General features: G+C 41.7%; 1 protein-coding gene across 1 annotated transcript in view; it reads right to left on the bottom strand.

The window, feature by feature from the left end:
- The window catches only part of LOC126470046 (protein DENND6B), a 211,371-nt gene that overhangs the window by 69,889 nt on the left and 115,149 nt on the right, over positions 1 to 26,333 (bottom strand). The window contains exon 2 of the mRNA XM_050097544.1: positions 16,831 to 17,103. Coding sequence (XP_049953501.1) covers positions 16,831 to 17,103 — 273 coding nt within the window. The remainder of the gene's footprint in view (positions 1 to 16,830; positions 17,104 to 26,333) is intronic.

Below are 26,333 nucleotides of genomic sequence, written 5' to 3' on the forward strand. Positions count from 1 at the left end.
AAAGCCCCAGATCTTTAAACATTTCAAGTGCTAATAAGTCATACTACTACCATACCCCAAATGGTCTTATAGTGAATCTGCTGCCGGTAAAACCCAGGTCCCAACATTCCCTCTATCACTGGGAGGTGTAAGAAAGCTATACCCAGACCAACACTAGCAAAACAGTAAAAAATACCAACATTAGCAATACAGTCAAAAATTTTCCATTACTTTAATAATAATGTCTCCAGCTTGGTCAGTGTTTCTTTTGTGAGCTGTACTTTTCTGCAAAGGAAGTGGATATCTACTACATAGTTCTTCCATAAATGGGGATTACCTCCTTTCAGTGTATGAGAGTGTGCAGGAGCAAACAGTGATCATGTTGTTGTTGATGTTGTGGTCTTCAGTCCAGATACTGGTTTGATTCAGCTCTCCATGCTACTCTATCCTGTGCAAGCTGCTTCATCTCTGAGTAACTACTGCAACCTACATCCTCCTGAATCTGCTTAGTGTTTTCATCTTTTGGTCTCACTCTACAATTTTTACTCTGCACGCTTCCCTCCAGTACTAAATTGGTGATCTGTTGATGCCTCAGAACGTTTTCTGTGAACTGATCCCTTCCTTTAGTCAGGTTGTGTTGCTAATTCTTCTTCTCTCCAATTCTGTTCAGTACCACCTCATTAGTTATGTGATCTACCCATCTAATCTTCAGCATTCTTCTGTAGCATCACATTTCGAAAGCTTCTATTCTCTTGTTGCCTAAACTGTTTATCGTCCATGTTTCACATCCATAAATGGCTACACTCCATGCAAATACTTTCAGAAATGACTTCTTGACATTTAAATCTATACCTGGTGTTCACAAATTTCTCTTCTTCAGAAACACTTTCCTTGCCAGTCTACATTTTATATCCTCTCTACTTCAACCATCATTATTTATTTTGCTCCCCAAATAGCAAAACTCATTTACTACTTTAAGTGACTCATTTCCTAATCTAATCCCCTCAGCATCACCTGATTTAATTAGACTACATTCCATTATCCTTGTTTTGCATTTGTTGATGTTCATCTTACATCCTCCTTTCAAGACACTGTCCATTCTGTTCAACTGCTCTTACAGGTCCTTTGCTGTCTCTGACAGAATTACAATGTCATCGGCAAATCTCAAAGTGTTTATTTCTTCTCCGTGGATTTTGATTCCAACTCCAAATTTTTGTTTTGTTTCCTTTACTGCTTGCTCAATATACAGATTGAATAACATTGGGGATAGGCTATAACTCTATCTCACTCCCTTTTCAATCACTGCTTCCCTTTCGTGCCCCTTGACTCTTATAGCTGCTATCTGGTTTCGAATCATATAACAGAAATAAAGTGTCTATCATGCTTCTGTTCAGAAGTCATAACTTTAACATCAAGAAGTTCTACGAAGCTTGGCCTCTTGGGTAAGATGTGAAACCACATAGCATATTGTGGGTATTCAAGTCTCCTAGGAGTAGATCCATGCGAGAGAGTTGTGTTAAGAGATGTACATGTGTTTTAAACTCATGAAATGATAAAGGAAAGTGAAACGTTGTGGCCTTGGAAAAGTATACCATGAAGCAACTGTATTACTATTTCAATATGACAAACAGGTCAAAGTTGCTGGCTGTTTTTGTCATATTGAAATGGTATAAGAGGTTGCCGACTCTTCAACATGCCAGCATGCCGGAAATCTGTGTTACTATTTGTTGCAAAAAATACATGTAAGGAGTGCTACCTATTATTCTGATTGACATCCACTTCATTTTAGTCCTGTCCCCAATGTCATCTTTCCAGTGAATATTTCATCCTCTAATAATATAGGTGACAGAACATTTAAAATGTTCTTTTTGTAGACATAAACAAGTTATTGTTTGAAATGTTGTTACTCAATTAGAATCTTGACATCATTTAAATTGTTTTGCTGTGTGGGTGGCCATTTGTTGATGAGATATTTGCTTCATATTTCTTCAGTCTGAGGTGAGGAACCAAGGACAGAAGAGCCCTCCAAGTACATCGTAAGTCTCATTTCAGAATTATCTTCTCCAAACACTGAGCATGTTTTCTGGATGCTGTTTTAAACTCCTATATTCATATCTGTCGTGGTTTAATTTTCATGCTTTTCTCTTCTACTTTCAAGTCGGTACAGAAATTTAGAGCTAATTTTTTTTAGATAGTGCTTGGAGTGGCAATGTTATGATTTAGGTACCACATTAATGTTTGTGTTGTTGGAAGCAGTTGCAGGGTCAGTAAGAGGTGCACTTTTGACATTGAGTGTGAATGAATGCTTGTTAGTAACTGTCTCTGTTACCTATTTCTCTCTGGTCTGTATATCCATACTGAGGAATTTTTGTTACTGGTGTACTTTTTCAGTAATGTTGCAAATGATAGCACACATCATGGACAATACATGTTCTTGATCATCATTTGACCTTAGCCTATGATTTGTATGTTGCTGCTTCCAATTCAGTTTTTTTTCCTTTTCTTTTAGAGATTCCTTTCTTTTAATGATCCTAGTTAATTCACACACAGAACTGATTAGTAAATGTTATATGGAAAAGGATACATGGTGCTTCAACATAATACATTGTATCCCTAGGTTTCCTACACATCATATTGCATATCCATCACATTGTGGTGTGCCAAGACTGTGGCAAGTAAGACAATGCTTTTGGGCCTTGATAAAATTTAGCAGTACCAGTGAGTTAAGTCCATGAACACTCACTTTTTTTTCAAGGGCCTCTGGGTTTCTGCTGTTTCATAAAAATAAAGCCACAATGTATAGTCATTCCTCTACTGTAATTAAAACTGTTCGACTAAATGTAATATGGTATCTCAGTAAGCATGTCACAGCAATCAAGCAGCAGGTGTCTCAGGGTTTACATATTCCTGAATGGTGCACTTTGATACTCATATGTTGCTAGCCTTGAGGCTCAGGAGTGCTTTGTATAGAGTTCACAGTAAGACAACATCAAACTCAACAGTAACCGTTGAAAAGAAAGTGAAGTTTGCAATGTTAAAGAACTCCCACCAAAGACCAGTTCCTACATAAACATCAAAATATGACATATCTGTACTAAACCATAATTGCATGTTTCCCTATGATGGTAACCCTGTAGCACTCACTGTGGAGTACATATTGCTTCAGAGACATTATAGATATTGTAAACATTATGCCACCCAAGGCTACTAATTTCCTCTATTCATCTGCACAACACATAGGACAAAATGTCCATCACTATTCATTTCCCTGATACTCATCATCATCATCATCATCATCATCATCATCATCATCATCATCAAAAGTTTTCTGCTCCATTGGTAGGTCCTTTTCAACTTCATTTATGGTATTCCGTCACTTTCTTCTTAACGCTGCTGTATGTGCTGCTGTGTAACATATCATCCAGGATTTGAGATCATTTTCTCCCTTGCTACCAATTCTCATGTTTGTACCATACCAAGAGTGTTTTATAAGGACCTCTTTGTTTCTTCACATGTCTTATCTAGTTTCTCTTCCTTCTTTGAATTACATTCGGTAACCATCTCTACTCTCCCACTCCTCTCAGTATCTCCTCATTTTTCATGTCCTCTGTCACAGCCACCACTTAAAAGACTCCAGCCTTCATCCATCTTCCTGTTTCAGTGCCCATGTTTCAGAACTGAGCACGACACTGAGTAAGAAATATTTTATCAATCTTTTCCTCAAATCTTTGCCCATAATGCTGCAGAACTCCCCATTTCTTTCCTTACAAAATGCCTCTTCTGGTATTGCTATCCAGGTCTGAATTTCTGGGCTGCATTTCCAGACGCTTCCAGTATGCTTCCTAAGTACAGGGCGTCCATAATTAAAGTTCCAGTTTCAATCAATGTTCAGAACGACATCAGATTTGAAATTTGAACAGCATGTTATTGACGCAGGGGGAAATGTCATGGAAAAACGAACGAAAATTTGATCAATAGATGGTGCTAAGCGTTTTAACGTAAATGAAGTCTGCTACAAATGACAGATGAATCGCAATACGATGGCTGTTGTTTGAGTGACACATACACCATCCGTACTGTTCAATGTGCATGACTGCAGAAGTTCGGCAGACAACAGCTGTGGCATTGTTAGTTACGTAAGTCCATCCACTCTTAGTTAGGCAGGCCCATCCATCACGTCAAAGTCGTACCACATCGGATGAGAAAAATGGTTTTATAATTCTTGTGAGGCCAAAAACCGTATAGAAAGCAAAATGACGTGGGTTTTTAATTTTCCTAGGGCCAAAAACCGCATAAAAAGCAAAGTGGCATCGGTCTCTAACTGTCGTGAAACTGGCGCAAGACATGTTCAATATCCTGCCCACCCTCTTCTACCACAAGTTGAAATCGGGAAATAGCATGTTCCACAAAAGATCGCAGCGTCTCGTTTGTCACATTCAGAATAAGTTGGGCAATGCGTGCCTACGATTCGGTTACGTTCGCAATTGGAGCATTGAACACATCTTTCAGTTAAGCCCACAGCCAGAAGTCAGGCGGATTAAAATCACGTGATCTGGACGGCCATGCTGTAGGGAAATGACGGCTGATAATTCAAGTACTTTCGAAATGCCAATGCAGCAGCTGCTTCGCTGACTGTGCAGGGCGCGGCGGAGCGCCATCTTGAATCAAAATAATCCTATCCACCCTACCGTTGAAGGGTTGGAATGCCGTTAGTGCTCAAAAGAATCTCATATCGCTTACAAGTGACGATACAGGTAACAACAGAGCTCGTATATAACAGGCTGAATCGTCTGCCATGTTTTCTTCATCTCTGAGGATTGTGCAGTATTTAACTTGTGGGTGGTTAACCTATTCAGGCAACTTTTCACGGGATTCCTTATAAAATATTTGATATTGCATGTACGAAGTGAACCAAACAGTAATGCATGTTTATAGAGATATTTAGAATGCCCTTTTCATGTAACAGAAAGATTTAAATGTAATATTACACAGCTACATGTCTTCAAATACGGATGTCATGCCGGAACAACCTGCGGCTATTTATTAATTTTGACTGTATACAGCTACTTTTAAAACAGATGTTTTGTTTTTTATTCAAAAGGAGGTACTTCAAGAAATGCTGCATTTTTATTGTGCAGAGATGGAAGAAAGTATAGTTTCTTATAGTGAAACAAATTTTTATTAATAGTTTCAGCCATTATTTAACCAGCACTTCATGGTAGGTTTGTTGCTTTTTGAGTCGTGGTAAAAACTTTATTGTTTGAAGGTTATGTTACAATGACTAATCTGCCGTAAGAAATCTAAACTATCACGCGTTCTACGAAGCTTTTTTTTTTTTTTTAATCGTTTCGGCCTCCTGTGGGCCACGAAGATTTTTCTCTCTTCCCTGATTGTGTTTTCCTCTTTTGCCAGTAGATTTTCATTTTGGCTAACTGCTTCTTTTCTCTGTTTTGACCATATGCAGGTAGGACGTGGAACTGGCGTAGTAAGCGAAATAAGGTTTTTAGTAATTTTCACTTTTTCTCTGAGAACTTCTCGATCCTGAATGTCATCACATGAAATTTCAGCTTCCTGTAAATCCTTTTTAACTTGGCTTGCCCATTTTGAATAAGATTTTGTTTTTGAAATTGATGAATGTATGCGATGAGTAAGTCTTTGCGGGTTCATTGTTTCCTGATGACCAAAACACATCATTCTTCGCTTCCTCATGCTGGTAACAATGGCTTCTGTATGTTCGTATGATTCACAGTTGTGTCTTCGGCGGAATTCTCCGTTTTCTTTGATAGGGCCAAGGATTTGCCTCAAAATCTTCCTGTCTTTTATTTCAAGTTTTCATAGTGGTCCTTTCTTCGTCATGTTTAAACATTCTGATGTACCGGGTGATCAAAAAGTCACTATAAATTTGAAAACTTAATAAACCACGGAATAATGTAGATAGAGAGGTAAAAATTTGCTAGACGCGTGAAAGATCTCTTGCTCGCGTCGTTTAGTGATGATCGTGTGCTCAGCCGCCACTTTCATCATGCTTGGCCTCCCAGGTCCCCAGACCTCAGTCCGTGCGATTATTGGCTTTGGGGTTACCTGAAGTCGCAAGTGTATCGTGATCGACCGACATCTCTAGGGGTGCTGAAAGACAACATCCGACGCCAATGCCTCATCATAACTCCGTACATGTCTTACAGTGCTGTTCACAATATTAGTCCTCGACTACAGCTATTGTTGAGGAATGATGGTGGACATATTGAGCATTTCCTGTAAAGAACATCATCTTTGCTTTGTCTTACTTTGTTATGCTAATTATTGCTATTCTGATCAGATGAAGCACCATCTATCGGACATTTCTTGAACGTTTGTATTTTTTTGGTTCTAATAAAACCTCATGTCATTCCAAGCATCTGTGTCAATTTGTACCTCTCTATCTACATTATTCCGTGATTTATTCAGTTTTCAAATTTATACTGACTTTTTTATCATCCGGTAATACAAAGCTGACGGTCTAATTACGGTGTTATAATGACAAAGTTTTAGGTTTAAAGACAGGCTTTTGCTTTTGTTAAGTCTTTGCACAGATGAAAAGCACCTTCTAGTTCAGAACATATACTTTCTACAGCTGCATTTTCTGAAGCGTCAGGTGTAATTACTTCTCCAAGATACTTAAATTTCTTCGACTGCTTGATTTTCTCTTGTCGTATTTCAGTATGAGGAGGAGCGTGTTTGATGTTTGTGATGAATTCAGTTTTGTTAAATGCTATTTTTAGGCCAGTCTTAGCAGCAACTGATTGTAGGCTGGACACTTGAACCTTAGCTTCGTCAATATTATTTGCAATGAGTGCCAGATCATCAGCAAAAGCCAAACAGTTTCCACTGAGGCCATTTCTTTTGTGTCCAATTTGAATCCCATAACCTGGCGGTACGGTCGTTTTCCACTCTCTGACTATCTTTTCCGGGACACAGCTGAAAAGCAACGGAGAGAGCAGGTCACCTTGTCTCACCCCTGTACAAATTTCAAATGGTTCTGATAGTTCGCCTTTGAACTTGACCTTTGAAACTGTGTTATTTAAAGTGGCGCTTATCAGATTGATTGTTTTCCTATCTAGACCAATTTCGGCTAGGGTATTTTTTATTTTTTCTCGATCAATTGAGTCATACGCTTTTTGAAAGTCGACAAAGGTCACAACAAACGTTTTTGATCGTGATTTGGCGTATGATATAACAGATTTCAGGTTATGGATCTGCTCTGCACAGGATCCTGATGTTCTGAAACCGGCTTGATATTCGCCCAATTGTTGATCTAAGACTGATTCAGCTCTGTTTAACAACAGTCTGGAGAAGATCTTGTATGTCGTTGGTAGCAAAGAGATTCCTCGGTAATTATTCAGATCACTCTTATCGCCTTATTTATGAAGTGGGTGAATAATTGCGACGGTCCAACCTGGAGGTAGAGTTTCAGTTTCCCAAATCTTCACTATGATATCATGGATATGTTTTATTTTATCATGATCTGCGTATTTCCACATTTCAGCCAAGATGTGATCCTCACCTCCAGATTTATGTTCAAGCCTTATATAGTTTTCATGATTTCATCTAATGTGGCAGGGAGACAATTTGCAGGAGGAACAGTAGGATAGAAATCAAGCTTTTCATTTGGATTTTCAGCATTCAGTAGGGATGAAAAGTAATTTCCAAAAGCTGCAGCACATGATTTGTCATTCAAATTTAGTTTTCCATGGAGTCCTCTTATATGTAACGTAGGAGGTTTAAACTTCGATAGTTGTGATGTACAGGCTTTATAAAGCCTATATAAGAATGGGGTTAAGTATTATTCAGTTTGTGTATATATGCTTATGATAATACGTATAAATACATCAGAAATATTCCTCTCCACTTTCCCAATTGCGAAAATATGACAGGAATCGAAAAATTTTGAGACGAACTGCTTAAGTACAGTTTTCGACTAGGCTGAAACGCAGTTGCATACAACTGGTTTCCATGTTTATAACTACTTTTATTAACGTGTATTTACAATACACAGCTGAGCGCCTAGTGGTTCCGAATTGTTTTTCTGGCAGTCTATGACCCATCTTTTTCTTCTTTCAGGGTTACTAGGAAATCTAAACATGCGAAAACTATTTTTGCAATAGTTGTGCACTTCACAGCTGAACAGCCATCCATATTTATGACGAATTCTTCAATAAATTTAATTTGAAATCTTCACTCGCATGTAAACGAGTACGAATATCCTACACTCTGCAACAAACACGGCGGACAGTTCAGCTCAGGTTATAGGAGTCTTAGGTAACAGGGCTCGCAGTATTCATCTCCTCGGGAAAAAAAATACGGCCCTACGATAAACGATGCCGTCAACCCGCACCAGTGTCTCACCCTTGCAGAATGAAGTGGTACCGGTTGATGTGTGTGCGGATTTTCCGTTGCCCATATTCTGCAATTCTGCGAAGTGACATGTCCTTGAGAATGGAAATGGGCTTCGTCTGTCCACAGAATGTTCCGTGGTCATTCATTGTCCATTTCCGTGGGAACAAGAAATTTCAGAGAGAACGTTTGTCTTGCTGGGAGGTCAGCAGGAAGCAACTCCTGAACATGGATGATTTTATATGGATAGCAATGTAGGATGTTGCGTGGGATTTTATGCACCGTGCTCGCAGGCATGTCCAACGTTCGGGCAGTTCCCCGTGCACAAAACCACTCGACCCCTCCTGCAATGCTGTGGCCACGTCTTCGACAGACGTCGGATCAACTGCTTTCCTCCTCCCGCCATATTACACTTCAATAGACCCGGTCTTTTTGAATTTTGTAATCATTTTCTTTACGCCCTTAACAGACATCGGATCAATTCCTTTTCTCGTGTCCTTAAGTGGCCGAAACTTCTGCAGGGCTACAGGCGCACAGTCACCATTCTTGTAAAAGCTTTTACCAGCAGCGCGCATCCTTCATGGAGACAGTCATGGTGGGCGTCTCGGACTCAAACTGGGGAACAGCTGTGCGGTGTGAGTCTGTTGGTGCGCACATTCTGACGCTTACAGCGCTATCTCTTGATCAAATTTTCGTTAATTTTTTATTTAATGACGTTTCCCCCTGCGTCAATAATGTGCTGTTCAAAGTTGACGTCATTCGGAGCAAAGGGCCCTCTTCTACAGCGTTTTGAAACTAGAACTTTAGTTATGGACACCCTACATTTAAAGCTTTGCTCATGTTCTAACGTCTCCCTGGCAGATTAAAACTGTGTGGCGGACCGAGAGTCGAACTCGGGACCTTTCATAAGTTTCATAACATCGCACACTCCGCTGCAGAGTGAAAAGCTCATTCTGGTCAGCATTACTTTTGTTTCCTTTGCACTGACTTTTATTCCATAGCTCTTACATTAATGTAGAATGACATACACTATTTCCTGTAACTCATTTTCATCCGTTGCTAGAAGGACCATGTTGTCTTCAAACAGCCGGCCGGGGTGGTCGAGCGGTTCTAGGCGCTACAGTCTGGAACCGCGCGACCGCTACGGTCGCAGGTTCGAATCCTGCCTCGGGCATGGATGTGTGTGATGTCAAAAAAAAAAAAAAAAAAAAGCTCTGAGCATTATGTGACTTAACTTCTGAGGTCATCAGTCGCCTAGAACTTGGAACTAATTAAACCTAACTAACCTAAGGACATCACACACATCCATGCCCGAGGCAGGATTCGAACCTGCGACCGTAGCGGTCGCTCGGCTCCAGACTGTAGCGCCGAGAACCGCACGGCCACTCCGGCCGGCTGTGTGATGTCCTTAGGTTAGTTAGGTTTAAGTAGTTCTAAGTTCTAGGTGACTGATGACCTCAGATGGTCCCATAGTGCTCATATCCATTTGAACCAGTTTTGTCTTCAAACACCAAACACCATATTTTTCTCCTTCCAATTTTTACCCCCTTATCATCTAGTGGACAGTTCTCCAACAATTTATCAAACTGAAAAGGGCAGGAGACATTGTCTTATTTCTTTTTCTATTTCAGTCCCATTGCTACCTTCTCCTCTCGCTCTCATTGACACTTTTTGATTTAAATATTAGTTTATAAATCGCCAGTCCACTCTCTTTCCGGTCATTATTGCTGCGAGCTTTCCAAGCCACACTGCAAAATGCCTTTTCCAGGACTATAACGCACATGCACACTGTTGTGCAAAACTGAATAACGAAAGTAACTTCCACAAGATCAGTCACTGTCAAGAAACATGGCGACATGAAACTTGAACCAGACATGGAAAGAACTGCTCCAGTATAGTACATACGGTAATTGAAAGATGAGATGAACAGAAATCACACTTTTATTCAAAGACAATAATTACGTTGAAGTCACAGCTCCCCCTGAACCAAAAGTGCAACATGGTTCTTAATATGGCGTGTGATCACTACGGACGGCAATGCATGCTCTGCACCGTGCTCGCATCCAGGCCAAATGGTGGTAACAAGTTCTCGTAATAGATCATTCCATTCCTCCACCAGCGCGGTTGACAAATGCTAGACGGTCGTTGGTGCACGTGGACGAGCTGTAGTATGTCTTCCCATCGTATCCTACACGTGCTCGATAGGATTTAAGTCAGGGGAACCGGCAGGCCGATCCATTTGCCGGGTATTCTGTCGTTCCAAGAGCTCCTTCACCAGCGCTGCCCTATGTGGTTGCGCATTGTCATCCATAAAATCGAAGTTAGGGTCAAATGCGCCCGAGAAAAGATATGGGGAAGGAGTGCAGTGTCGCAGTAACTTTTACCGGTAGAGTGTACAGAGTTCAAAGATGTGGAGGGCAGTAAACCCATGCAACAAAGATTCCATTCTTCGTTGGTTCAATCCCTATGCTCTTGGCACCACCGCAAACGGTACCGCTGATGTGCGGATATCAACGGAACTTAAAAGTACTGATAATCGCACAGAAACCACCCATATGTCGTCACCGTGCACTCTGGAGCGAGATTGCGTCCCTTGTAGGCCTATTAAATGTGGTTGGTATTGCACCCGCTGTTTGACGAGGATTCTTTTTTGCCTGTTGTACAATATAGTGGTCATCTGCTGCTGTAATTGACCGTCGCCGATCACATCCTCTCCTTCGAGCAGCAATGCTTATAGTTCTGAACGCGCCCCAATCACTTGAAACAGTGCTGTAAGAAATACCAGACTCCTGGGCTACACTCGTCACACTTCGCTCTTCTGCCAGTTTCCCGATGACTCTTCCTCTTCTGATATCATCCGAATTTTTCCGTGTCATATTGTATTGAACACCGACAAAGTGCACCGTAACTGCTCGCTTATTGACACGGACTATCTTTTCCCTTTATTTGAACTGCATCACGTTGCGGGGCCAGCCCTATTCGGCGCTATAGTCAGCTTATCGTGGACATCTGACGCCCAGTTTTCTGTGCACGAGTGGGACTCATATGGAAACATACTCCCGCACTTTCATTCATTTCTACCAACTTGGCCGGCCGCTGTGACCGAGCTGTTCTAGGCCCTTCAGTCCGGAACCGCGCTGCTGCTACGCTCGCATGTTCGAATCCTGCCTCGGGTATGGATGTGTGTGATGTCCTTGGGTTAGTTAGGTTTAAGTAGTTCTAAGTCTGGGTGACTGATGACCTCAGATGTTAAGTCCCATGGTGCTCGGAGCCATTTGAACCATTTTTTATACCAACTTGTCAATATGTTATGATACTTTATTTTTCTCATCCTTAAGGTTTGCTTCTCGATAAACGTCTCTCCCAAAAACTGCAAGAGTCCTATTGCATCTCTTGTGCCAGTATTCCTTCTACAACCAATTCGGCCTTCAACCAAATTCCCGTCCATCACATTTCTCAGCCGACTCATGATTCTTAACGTAACTTCGGTTGATGTGCAATGGTGCTGGCTGTTGTGTGCTCAGTACATTACATGGTTCCCTGTGTTTTTGGCACGGGAATCATCATCATTGTAAAAAAGTCCTCTGCCCATTAGCCACTGTCATGCATCATCTAACATAGGGCTTCCCAACCTTTTCAGCTGGCGGACCCCTTCTTCAGTCGAAAATTCATGGCGGATCCCTAGTCAGTCAAGAGCACAGTAACTTCAAATTTCAGAGCTAAACCCATGGGAACTGAAAGCTTCTTGATGCAGGTGCCATGTTCCCAATGACCCCCCCCCCCCCACTCCGAAGTATCAATAGTCTTTGATTTAGAGATTAATGAAAACAACTTGAAATTAACGATCCAATTTGAATTACCACTGTATCCAGACACTTACTAGTGGACTTACTCCCTTTTTTTCGACACACTATAGCCTGATTAAAATTACTTGGTAATTGAAATTTCACACGATGGAGCTTTCTTCCTCCAAGAGCAATCAACGTCACGACCAAACTGTTCGCTGTTGACAAGCTGTTGCTTATGGTCTGTTCATTTCCACTATTTGGCTACTGCTGTGTAAGGAGCATGCATATTTCGTAACAGTCGTTGTGTGTGTGTGTGTGTGTGTGTGTGTGTGTGTGTGTGTGTGTGTGTGTGTGTGTGTGCGTGCGTGTGTGTGTGTGTGTGTGTGTGTGTGTGTGTGTGTGTGGTTTTTCGTGAAATCCGAAGAAAAACGTTCAAATGCATGTAAAGTCTTCCTTTGGTCGTCCTCCCTCCTCATTCATTTCAACTGGAAACTTCCCTTGTCGTGAAGGCATGGAGAAACTGCAGCCTTCTTCAATGATCCTGACTTCAGCCACCGATCCATGTTAGAAGTAATAAACTAGTCAAAAATCGACTTATGAAACAGGTAGTGCACTGGCAAGGCAAGTTTAACATTTAATGATGCCTGGGGCCGCATACGTGCCAGCGAGCGCTGTGATTGGTCGACAAATCTCGCTCCGCGCACGGGTAAAAGGTTTCAGCGCATCTAGCGCCGTGAGCCAGCGCACAAACGACCCCTGTGTTGTTGCTGAACAGTCGATCAGAGAAGCCGCATTCTCCGGCACTAAACTGTGTATACGTTCTCACTTAGGAACCGCAAAGGCTGCTTGGGGATACGACCTGAAGTAAAAGTACACATGTTTTTCACACGAAAAAAATAGTGATGAATTTGATTTTCACATTTTTATTCAATAATTTTACTCATTATTTTACACGATTTGGTGAAAGATGGCCGCGGACCCCCTAGAAAGAGCCGGCGGACCCCTAAGGGGTCCGCGGACCACAGGTTGGGAAGCCCTGATCTAACATATTACACAGGAGTACCCAAAAGTCCGTTAACATTTGAAAAATCCATACTTCACGGAAAAATATAGGTACAGAGGTAAAAATTGACACGCATGCTTGAAATGAGAGAAGAGTTTTATTGAAAACAAAAGAATGCACAAAATTACCGACAGATGGTGCTTCATACGATACGAAAACAATAATTCGCGTGTTGTTGTTATGTTGCGGTCTTAAGTCCGTAGACTGGTTTGACGCAGCTCTCTATACTATTCTATCCCGTGCGAGCCTCTTCATCTCCGAATGACTACTACAATCTACACCCTTCTCATTCTGCTTACTGTATTCATCTCTTGGTCTCCCTCTACGATTTTGACACTTTCCTCTAATACTACATTGGCGATGCCTCAAATGTGTCCTGTCAACCGATTCCTTCTTTTGGTTAAGTTGTACCACAAATTTCTCGTCTCACGAATTCTGTTCGGTATCTCTTCGTTAGTTACGTGATCTACCCATCTAATCTTCAACATTCTTATGTAGCACCACATTTCGAAAGCTTCTATTCTCTTCTTGTCTAAACCGTTTACCGTCCATGTTTCACTTCCATACATGGCTACATTCCAGACAAATATTTTCAGAAACGACTTCCTGACACTTAAATCTATATTCGATGTTAACAAATTTCCCTTCTTCAGAAATGCTTTTCTTAGCATTGCCAGTCTACTTCGGCCACCATCAGTTATTTTGCTGTCCAGATAGCAAAACTCGTCTGCTACTTTAAGTGTCTCGTTTCCTAGTCGCTTTAGCATCACCTGATTTAATTCGACTACATTTTTGATGATGTTCGTCTTATATACTTCTTTCAAGACAATGTCCATTCCATTCAACTGCTCTTCCAAGCCCTTTCCTGCCTCTGACAGAATTACAATGTCACCTGCAAACCTCTGGGCTTTTATTTCTTTTCCCTAACTTTAGTTCCTATTCCAAATCTTTCTTTGTTTTCCTTTACTGCTTTTTCAATGTACAGATTGAACAACAGCGGGGATAAGCTACAACCCTGTCTCACTCCTTTCTCGACCACTGATTCCCTTTCATGCCCACCGACCCTTTATAACTGCCGTCTGGTTTCTGTACAAGTTTACATAGCGTTTCGCTCCCTGTATTTTACGCATGCTACCTTCAGAATGTCACAAGGAATATTCTAGTCAACACTGTCAAAAGCTTTTTTTAAGTCTGAAAATGCTATAAACGTAGGTTTGACTTTCCTTAAGCTATCTTGTAAGATAAGCCATAGGGTCAGTATTGTCTTACAGGTTCCTATATTTCTCCGGAATACAAACTAATCTTCCACAAGGTCGGCTTCTACAAGTTTTTTTACTCTTCTGCATAGAATTGGTGTCAGTATTTTGCAACCATAAACTGATAGTTCGGTAATTTTCTCACCTGTCAGCAACTGCTTTCTTTGGGACTGTAATTATTACATTCTCCTTGAAGTGTGAGTGTATTTCGCCTGCCTCATACATCATGCACACCAGATGGAAGATTTTATCACGGCGGGCTCTTCCACGGTTATCAGTAGTTCTGACGGAGCATCGTTTACTCCGTGGGCCTTGTTTCAACTTATATCTATCAGAGCTCTGTCAAATTTTTTTCGCAGTATCGTATCTTCCATCTCATCTTGATCTACGTCCATTTTCCTTTCTACATATTGCTTAAAAGTTTATCTCCTTTCTACAGACCCTCTATATACTCCTTCCATTTTTCAGCTTTCCCTTCTTTGCTTAGATCTGATTTTCCACCTGAGCTCTTGCTATTCATACAGCTGCCTGCCTTTTCCTCAAAGGCCCCTTTAATTTTCTTGTAGGCGGTATCTACCTTTCCCCTATTGAAATATGCTGCTACATCCTTAAGTTTGTCCTCTAGCCATTCCTTCTTAGCAATTTAGCATTTCCTGTCAATCAGATTTTTTAAATGTTTATATTCCCCTTCACTTGCTTCATTTGCTGCATTTTTGTATTTTCTCTTTTCATCCGTCAAATTCAATACTTCTTGTGTTATTCAACAGTTTCTAGTAAGCCTTGTCTTTATATCTATTTGATCCTCTGCTGCGTCCACCGTTTCACCTCGTAAAGCTACCCATTCGTTTTCTATTGTATTCCTTTCCCCTGTTCTAGTCAGCTGTTGCCTAATACTCCTTCTGAAACTCTTAACAACCTCTGGTTCTTTCAACTCCTTAATTTCCCACCTTTTTCCTATTTCTTCACTTTTAGTCTACTGTTCACAACGAACAAATTGTAGCCAGAGTCTACATCTGCCCCTGAAAATGTTTTACAATTTAAAATCTGGTACCTAAATCTCTGTCTTACTGTTGTATAATCAACCTGAAACCTTCTGGTGTCTCCAGGTCTCTTCCACGTATACAATTTATGATTCTTAAACCAAGTGTTCACGATGATTGAATTATGCTCTGTGCAAAACTCTACCAGTGGATTTTTAGCAAAGACTATGTTCTTTATAACAAATGCACAACATGTCGGCCATAATTCATCAACAATACCTGTAGTCCACGGATAATGTTGTAAACAGCACTGTATAGCATATGGGTAGTATGGTGAGAAATTGCCGTCGGATGTCGTCTTTTAACATGCCTAATGAGGTCGGACGATCTCAGTAAACTTGTGACTTCATCAACCTTACCAAGGGCGTCCATACGATAGACTGTGTGGGGGCGAGGGGCCAGACTTGCGGGTATGAAATGTTGTTAATAATATTTTTAAAGACGAATGGCGACTTGTAAGTAGCCATAAAAAAGTTCCAGTTCGACTCTCTTAAAAACTTACGTAATACCTGCCCCCCCCCCCCCCACCCCGTCTATAGGCGCCCTTAAACCCTGCAATCAATAACCACATGGACTAAGATTTGGGGACCTGTTAAGCGAAGCATGGTGGCAGTGGCGGCTCAGCGCGCGATCCAAACCATGTGCGCAAGACATCTTTCACATGTGTAACAATATGGGTTGGAGCGCCATCCTGCATAAAAGTCGTGCCTTACAACAGGTATTTATTAGCCAGGCCAGGAATGAAGCGATTCTTTAACACATTGGCGTACCTCGCACCCGTCACGCTGACAGTTTGAAAAGCAGCATCAGCATTTCCTCGAAGAAAGCACCATCTGTTGGCCGGTTATTGCACTCGTTTTAAGTTTCAATAAAACCCCATGTCATTTCTGGCACGTGTATCAAGTTTTAACTCACTACCAACATTATTCCGTGAATTGGTGCATTTTCATATGTTAACGGATTTCAGGGTCACAGTGTGTAGGTCATACATTATATCAAACACTAATTCCATTTAAAACTCTGATTCATAAGCACTCATCTACGCAGTAGACTCTTTAATTGAGTGAGGGGAGTTCCTCATAGATATCTCATACAGCCTGTTGATATTATAGACACTCATACGACATAACTTGTCATTTTGAGCCACTATGATTATATGGATATGACGGTTAATCCAGATCGCAAATTCAATGCAATTTTTCCCCAGTCGAGCTGTCTTGCTAGCGATATGAGAGTAAATGAAATGTCGAGAATGTAAAAAAATTCGTTATATTTATTAACAATATCTCTATCTCTATCTATCTATCTATCTATCAATTTCTTATAGCACTTACCTTTTGGAAATAACCACGCGGAAGAGTTTTATCTTTCACTTGCCGGAAGTAAACATAACCGTAATAATATCCAGGATCGATTTGTAAATATACAGGGCATTTTTGATTGTAGTACTGATGCTCTGGCATCAATTCAGCATTGCCAGCAGATCTTCGTATACGAACGTGGAACTGAGTATCACCCATACATCCTGAATTTGAGTCAGGAAATGCTAAATAGCAAATATTAGATTTTTCTTGCTCCGAGAGATTTATGTGGCCTGGGTAAATTATCTGTAAATAAATCATAAAACAAAACCGTTAGTACAAAATATTTATTACAGTAAATATCAAAATAAAAAGATAGAGACATATTTTCACGAATTCAATAAAATAAATGTTTAGAAAACTAACAAGGGGCATCATAAAGTTTCGGTGGGTGTTAGATCAGTTGGTGAATCGAAAATCACAGTCGAGAATCTGAAGCGGAAACTTTCGATACAACTTTTTTTCTTTTTTTACTTCGATAAACTTTAATGGAACAATATTCATTCAGCAGCTTCACAGATGCAAAGACAGTGGTCGCGGAATTAATTGTCTTCATTTCAGAAAGGTTTCCATTATTATTCCCTACTGCCGTTCAATAAATGTCATACGCATTCTCCTATAACATATGCGACTGGATTGAGGAAGTCTTGCCAGACAACCTATGTAACGTTCTGGATGGAGAGGTCTCACCAGAAGTACATTAAGCATCAAATGTGTCTGTTCAGGCACGAATCCACAGTTCCACTCTTAGATGGATCACAGCATGTTACAGTCTTACTCTCCCCTACCCTCTTTCCGAGTTTAACTTTACGTAACCTCAACTTTTACTGTGACACAGGCGCCTGCGACGACGACACCTGCGTCGGCCACGACTGCGCCGACGACACAAATGTCGGTGCCTTTCCGAATGCCGCCTGCAATGAGGAGGGCACCCACGATGCCGATGCCGCCTATGGTGCCGTGGACTTCGATGCCGCCGACACCACTACTGCCACCGCCAATGCCCATGCCCACGATGACGTTTGTAGGGATGCCTATGATTTTGACACCGTTGGTGTCTATGATATCGCCGCCGCTAATGCCGATGCAACCGCCTGTGATGTCGTCGACGATCCCTGCGCCCTCACCAACGCCCCCTACGACAGTGATGTTTATGCCTGGGCCTATGATGCAAATAATTATGATACCTGTGATGCCGATGCCAATGCCTATCCATATGATGTCGATGCGGCCGATATCAATGCCGCCTATGATGTCAATGCCGCCGATGTCAGTGCCAATGCCTCCACTGACGCTAATCGGCGACGCGAACGACGACGACGTCGACGACGACGCCAACAATAACAACAACAACAACAACAACAACAACAACAACAAACGAAGACGACGACGACGACGACGACATCGACAACAGAGATAAAATAATTTTGGGGTGAGTACTTGCTACATATTTTTATAATAAGTTTTAATAAATTGCAGTTCATAGAAATACAGTATTTTCAAAATAACTGCCCGAAAATTTGGTAAGTACATTATTAGAGCTATTATAGGAACGCGGTCACAACTTTATGACATCATCAAAATGTACACGCCGTAAAACACCTTGTTGCTTTGGGAATTTGGGCAATCATCAGTACACAGATGCCAATTGTGCATCAATGTATACGACAGACATTTTCAGCAACATCTGTAAACCAATATTTATAACCGTCGGTACACATAACTAGCGTCAAAATCTTCAAAGACCCCTACTGGAGAAACTATGCCCCTGTGCCATTTTATCCACATAAAAGGTCTCTCTATCTCCTCCAAACACTAAAACTTTGTACGTATATATATACACGCTGTATTTCACTTAGCTGTACGACTGTGAACACAGATGTACACACTATGGCTATGCGAACGTGTAAATGAGAGGACTTTCTGATAATTTTTGAGTGGGGGGGGGGGGGGGGGGTAGATGGGTGGTACTGGCATTCCAACTGCTACGCCACTATTACACTCATTGGACGTGGTAGATCTTACTGTACTCGTGACGCGTCAACGACGGAGAATTTTGTTAGCACCATAAAGTAGCAGGGCAGTGGAAGGAATTATTATCGCTAGAATTTTGCCGACAAGGGAAAGAGAAAACACAGTGCTCAGATCCTGTTCGTCAGACAACGTCTAATCTAGTTTCACTTCACAGCGTCTTATGGTTTTTGGATTCGCTGTTGACGGATACGCGACGGTCGAACGGGAGCTACATGTTCTGCGGCCACTTCGGTGCTATTCCAGGCCTGTGCCATGTGCCAGTTCCAGATTTATTTGTCATTTTCAGAATCATCCACAACACTACACTGCGCTGCACTGTACTGCAAGAATCACTCATTCAGATCATAAAACTACTCACAAATAGGAGAACGTTAAAAGAAAATCACAAGGAAACGTCACTGCCTGATCTATTTTAAGGAGTATAAATGCACACTAGCAATGTATCAGCCCCATCAATCAACCTCACGCGAACATTTGGACCATGATCCAGGTAGTCCGCAGTTACATCTACATCGTTACTCTGCATTTCACACTTAAATGCCCAGAGGGTTCATCGAACCATTTTCATACTGCTTCTCTACCATTCCACTCTCGAATGGCGCGTGCGAAAAAGGAACATCTAAATCTTTCCGTTCGAGCTCTGATTTCTCTTATTTTATTGTAATGATCATTACTCCCTACGTAGGTGGGTGTCAACAATATATTTTCGCATTCGGAAGAGAAAATTGGTGATTGAAATTTCGTAAATAGATCTCGCCGCAAAGAAAACCGCCTTTGTTTCAGTGACTGTCATCCCAACTCGCGTATCATATCAGTGACACTCTCACCCCTATTGCGCGACAACACGAAACGATCTGCCCTTCTTTGCACTTTTTCGATGTCCTCTGTCAATCCTACCTGGTAAGGATCCCATACCGCGCAGCAATATTCCTGCAGAGGACGGACAAGTGTATTAAGGCAGTTTCTTTAGTGGTTTTGTCGCTAACAAAGCGCAGTCTTTGTTTCGCCTTCCCCACAATATTATCTATGTGGTCTTTCCAGTTTAAGTTGCTCGTAATTGTAATTCCTTGGTAATTAGTCGAATTGACAGCCCTTAGATTTGTGCGATTTATCGTATACCCAAAATTTATCGGATTTTTTTTAGTACTCAATGTGGATGACCTCGCACTTTTCTTTGTTTAGTGCCAATTGCCACTTTCCTGCACCGTAATTGGAATTGATCGTCTGATGATTTTACTAGACGGTAAATTGCAGCGTCATCTGCAAACAATCTAAGGGGGCTGCTCAGATAATCACCTAGATAATTTATGTAAATCAGGAACAGCACAGGGCCTATGACACTACTTTGCGGAACGCCAGATATCACTTCTGTTCTACTGATGATTTACCGTCTATCACTGCGAACTGTGACGAAATTACGAATCCAGTCACACAGCTGAGACGATACTCCAAATGCACGCAATTTGATTAAGTCTCTTGTGAGGAACGGTATCAAAAGCCTTCTGGAAATCTAGGAATGTGGAGTCGATCTGAGATCCATTGTCTACGGCACTCATTACTCCATGGGAATAAAGAGCTAGCTGTGTTGCATAAGAACGATATTTTCTGAATCCGTGTAGGTTATGTATCAATAAGTCATTTTCTTCAAGGTGATTCATAATGTTCGAGTACAGTATATGCTCCAAAATCCTACCGCAAATTGAGGTCAGTGACATGGGTCAGTAATTCAATGGGTTACTCCTATTTCCTTTCTTGAATATTGGCGTGACCTGTGCTAGTTTCCAGTCTTTAGGAACAGACCTTTCGTCAAGTGAGCGGTTGTATATGATTGCTAAGAAAGGCGCTATTGTATCTGCATACTCTGAAAGAAACCTGATTGGTATACCATCCGGACCGGAAGACTTGCCTTTCTTAAGTGATTTGAGTTGTTTCGCAACACCTAAAATGTCACTCATGCTAACAGCTGTTCTGGTTTCGAGTTCTGGAATATTTACTTCGCCTTCTTTCGTGAAGGAATTACGGAAAACTGTATTTAGTAACTCCGCATTAGTGACACCATCATCGGTAACATTTCCATCGCTATCGCGCAGTGACGGTATTGACTGTTTTTTGCCACTGGTGTACTTTACATACGATCAGAATGTCTTTGGGTTTGCTACCATATTTTGAGACAATGTTTCATTGTGGAAACTATTAAAAGCATCTCGCATTGACGTCCGCACTAAATTTCGTGCTTCCGTGAAACTTAGCCAGTCTTGGGGATTTTGCGTTCTTCTAAGTTTGGCATGCTTTTTTCGTTGCTTCTGCAACAGTGTTCTGACGTGTTTTGTGTACCATGGTGGATCAGTGCCGTCTCTTATTAACTTAGGCGGTATGAATCTATGAATTGCAGTCGATACTGTATCTCTGAATTTGAGCCCTGTTTGGTCTACACTTACATAATTAGGTTGGAAGGAATGGAGACACTCTTAGGAAGGCATCAAGCAAATTTTTATCTGCTGTTTTAAATAGATATATTTTGCGTTTATTTTTAGTGGTTTTGGTTGATATGGTTTTAAATCTCGCTACAATGACCTTATGCTCACTAATTCCTGTATCCGTCATGACGCTCTCTATTAGATCAGCACTATTTGTGGCTTAGAGCTCAAGTGTGTTTTCGCAACCATTTACAATCTTCTGAAAGTACAGCTTTCGAACTTTCGCACGCACTGGTTGTTTGTCGCTCGGTCCGCCCCACTGCATTCTCCTACTGCTCGGCCGCGAAGTGCTGTCCAATGTCATAGGTTTGTGAATTACTGTTCTCACATTGGTAACATGCTTTGTTTATAGTGCCAAAGTGCGCCATTTCTGTCCGCAGCTCGTGGTCGTGCGGTAGCGTTCTCGCTTCCCACGCCCGGGTTCCCGGGTTCGATTCCCGGCGGGGTCAGGGATTTTCTCTGCCTCGTGATGACTGGGTGTTGTGTGATGTCCTTAGGTTAGTTAGGTTTAAGTAGTTTTAAGTTCTAGGGGACTGATGACCATAGCTGTTAAGTCCCATAGTGCTCAGAGCCATTTTTTGCGCCATTTCTAACCTGTACTGTTGCTGGTGTCAGAAAGATCTCTCTGCTTTGAACAATTTTATGTTGCAATTCACAAATGCAGTGTAAATGAACGAAACGAATTAGATGCGGTTTTCGTTCCATAGACACAAAAATGAGATGAGTCCCTTGGGTGTTGAACATGTCAGAAAGTATAACATGAAAACAACATAGAACATTTGAATATAATACTCATTCCCTGATCATCTGTCAGGAGATTTTCAAGATATGTGAATACAGTACAGTAAACTGGAACTGCTAATATTTACAGAATTAATACACTATCAGAATAAACATAGTTGCCCGCTTTTAATCAATTTATCATACACGACATACCTAATGCTGACTGTTCTGACCAAGTGCTGTCGAAATTGAAATTTAACAGACATTTTTACTTAAACTGGTCTAACACTCCCTGTTAAGATATTCATCTATAAAGTGGGAGGAGATGCCTTACCGAAAAGTCTTTAAAATTCAGTTTGAACTGTGCTTTATTTGAAACCAAGTTTTTAATGGTTGCTGGCAAATTATTGAAAATGTGTGGCCCTGAATACTGAACCCCTTTTTAACCAAGGTAAGTGATTTTAGGTCTTTATGTAGATTGTTCTTATTCCTAGTATTGATACAATGTATTGAACTATTGGCTGGGCCGGCCGAAGTGGCCGTGCGGTTAAAGGCGCTGCAGTCTGGAACCGCAAGACCGCTACGGTCGCAGATTCGAATCCTGCCTCGGGCATGGATGTTTGTGATGTCCTTAGGTTAGTTAGGTTTAACTAGTTCTAAGTTCTAGGGGACTAATGACCTCAGCGGTTGAGTCCCATAGTGCTCAGAGCCTTTTTTTTTATTGGCCGGAAATAGAGACATATTTGCAAGAAATTTCTTTACTGAGAAGCAGTGGTCATTATACCCAATTCTCTGGAACAGGTTTCTCTATGATGTTCTTGAATTTACACAAGTGAGCCTTATTACATGCGTTTGCACTCAAAAAATTTTAGCTCAGTTTGATGATTTACTCTAGAATAAGATTCCGTGCGACATAATAGAACGAAAGTAATCAGAGTATGCAAGTTTTTTTTTATATTTATATCTTCTGTATCTGACATCATGCGCACTTGTTTTGGCGCTTCAGCAATTCTGCCGTATGCCCTTTCCAACTGAATTTATAATCGAATTGTAATCCAAAAATTTAACACTGCCAACCTTCATATGTTACACACATGCTAAAGACGTAGCGTACCTCTGTCTTAATTATTAACGTCGCTGTTGTGCGTTATTTTCTTTGGATTTTTGAGCTGACGCAGTTAAAGAGAAACACATTTGCAGAAGACGTGCTATTAACGAACGTGATTGGCATGACTGAATTGTACATCGAAAATCATTAACTTCATTTCCAAATAATTCTTCAGTTATTTAGGTGTATTCATTTTGATTTTAAGGTGTATACACAGTTGCAAAAAATCAGTACGAGAATATTGTTAAAATAATATTGAACATATATGTCCATCAGGTTGATGTATTACATACTCAAACTAATTACAGTACTATACTTCGCCTACAGTAGTGTGTCCTCGAAAGAGATTTAAAAACAGCTTGGGCAGATGTGTCCACATCCCGCCTCTCCTTTTCTCGTCTTCAACTTCAGGACTGGTTGTCAATCCACTGTACATTTGCGCGCTCGGGCATTAGGCGGCTGCAGAGAGGTGGAGAGAGTGACAAAGAGCCAGTGCGCGTGAAAGTTCGGGAAAGGAAGGAAGCAAGACTGTTTTTAACGTACCGTAGACGTCGATGTCATTAGTGACGGAGCACGAGCTCTAATTGTGTCAAGGACGGGGAAGGAAATCAAAAAATGGTTCAAATGGTTCTGAGCACTATGGGACTTAAGATCTGTGGTCATCAGTCCCCTAGAACTTAGAACTACTTAAACCTAACTAACCTAAGGACATCACACACATCCATGCCCGAGGCAGGATTCGAACCTGCGACCGTAGCAGTCGCGCGGTTCCGGACTGAGCTCCTATAACCGCGAGACCACCGCGGCCGGCGGGAGGAAATCGGCCGGGCCCTTTCAAAGGAACCAACCCTGCATTTCCCTACAGAGACTTAGGCAAATTACAGTGAAAGTACTTTCAGAAGGTCATAACTGTGTACTGACTAAATTTGGGCCCATATTTTCGCGTGGAATCAATTGATGGAGCTGATATATTGATTTCTGTACTTCTTTCTCCTTAAAATATGAGATCAAGTTGGTGATGTTTGCTTGTAAGACTGTCCTGAGCGAAATGCTAGGTGTTTCGTATTGTGGCTATACTAATAAGTGAAGCCCAAAGCCAACGAATTGCTCATCTTTAGCAGCACCGTAGCAAATACTTAGAACAAACGCTTCTCTATAACAGCGCTCTTATCAAGTGTCTTCGAGATGTATAGGTTCAAAGATTTACGACGCTGCTGAGGACCACACGAGACCCCGTCCGGCGAGCATCTGCATTAGGCAACCAGCCAAGGTGGCAGACTAGAAGACTGACCATACAGTATTCCAATAATGTCATTTTCTTTTCTTTTCACCTTCTAATCTCCCGCAAAATACTTCATCTTAATTTGTTTCATGGGAAAGGAATAACAACTCTGATACATTTATAGCGATGTGTAACAAGAACTCACGAAGAAATGCAGATTTATTTATCGATACATTCATGCACGTATCGTAGTGAAGTCACACCAGTCTGTACAGGCTTTGAACAATGTATAATGTGTTTATGATATGTGCGTAAATGTATCAATAAAAAAATGTTCATTTCATCATGATTCCTCATTATACCTCCATTGTACCTCTGCGTGAATGAACCACCACCACCGCTATTTCTGTTACTATCATTATTTTCGAAGAAATGTGATTCGTTGTAGCGATGTAAGATTTTGTGATAACAAAGCACGTGACTCGAACGCAGCCTTGGCCGGCTGGTACTCTTGAATGGTATTCGCTGGGATCGTAAAATTTTGAACTTAGATTTCTCTAAAACGCTTGAGAAGTCCGCCGTACTTCATCATCATCTGATACATCTACACTACTGGCCATTAAAATTGCTACACCACAAGATGACGTGCTACAGACGCGAAATTTAACCGACAGGAAGAAGACGCTGTGATATGCAAATGATTAGCTTTTCAGAGCATTCACACAAGGTTGGCGCCGGTGGCGACACCTACAACGTGCTTACATGAGGAAAGTTTCCAACCGAGTCCTCATACACAAACAGCAGTTGACCGGCGTTGCCTGGTGAAACGTCGTTGTGATGCCTCGTGTAAGGAGGAGAAATGCGTACCATCACGTTTCCGACTTTGATAGTGGTCAGATTGTAGCCTATCGCGGTTGCGGTTTATCGTATCGCGACATTGCTGCTCGCGTTGGTCGAGATCCAATGACTGTTAGCAGAATATGGAATCGGTGGGTTCAGGAGGGTAATACCGAACGCCGTGCTGGATCCCAACGGCCTCGTGTTACTAGCAGTCGAGATGACAGGCATCTTATCCGCATGGCTGTAACGGATCGTGTAGCCACGTCTCGATCCCTGAGTCAACACATGGGGACGTTTGCAAGACACCAACCATCTGCACGAACTGTTCGACGACGTTTGCAGTAGCATGGACTATCAGCTCGGAGACCATGGCTGCGGTTACCCTTGAAGCTGCATCACAGACAGGAGCGCCTGCGATGGTGTACTCAACGACGAACATGGGTGCACGAATGGCAAAACGTCATTTTTTTGGATGAATCCAGGTTCTGTTTACAGCATCATGATGGTCGCATCCGTGTTTGGCGACATCGCGGTGAACGCACATTGGAAGCGTGTATTCGTCATCGATCACCCGGCGTGATGGTATGGGGTGCCATTGGTTACAGGTCTCGGTCACCTCTTGTTCGCATTGACGGCACTTTGAACAGTGGACGTCACATTTCAGATGTGTTACGACCTGTGGCTCTACCTTTCATTCGATCCCTGCGAAACACTACATTTCAGCAGGATAATGCACGACCGCATGTTGCAGGTCCTGTATGGGCCTTTCGGGATACAGAAAATGTTCGACAGCTGCCCTGGCTAGCATATTCTCCAGATCTCTCACCAACTGAAATCGTCTGGTCAAAGGTGGCCGAGCAACTGGCCCGTCACAATACGCCAGTCACTACTCTTGATGAACTGTGGTATCGTGCTGAAGCTGCATGGGCAGCTGTACCTGTACACGCCATCCAAGCTCTGTTTGACTCAATGTCCAGGCGTAACAAGGCCGTTATTACGGCCAGAGGTGGTTGTTCTTGGTACTGATTTCTCAGGATCTATGCACCAAATTGCGTGAAAATGTAATCACATG

This window comes from Schistocerca serialis, chromosome 3, assembly GCF_023864345.2.
Source record: "Schistocerca serialis cubense isolate TAMUIC-IGC-003099 chromosome 3, iqSchSeri2.2, whole genome shotgun sequence".
Classification (NCBI taxonomy): domain Eukaryota; kingdom Metazoa; phylum Arthropoda; class Insecta; order Orthoptera; family Acrididae; genus Schistocerca; species Schistocerca serialis.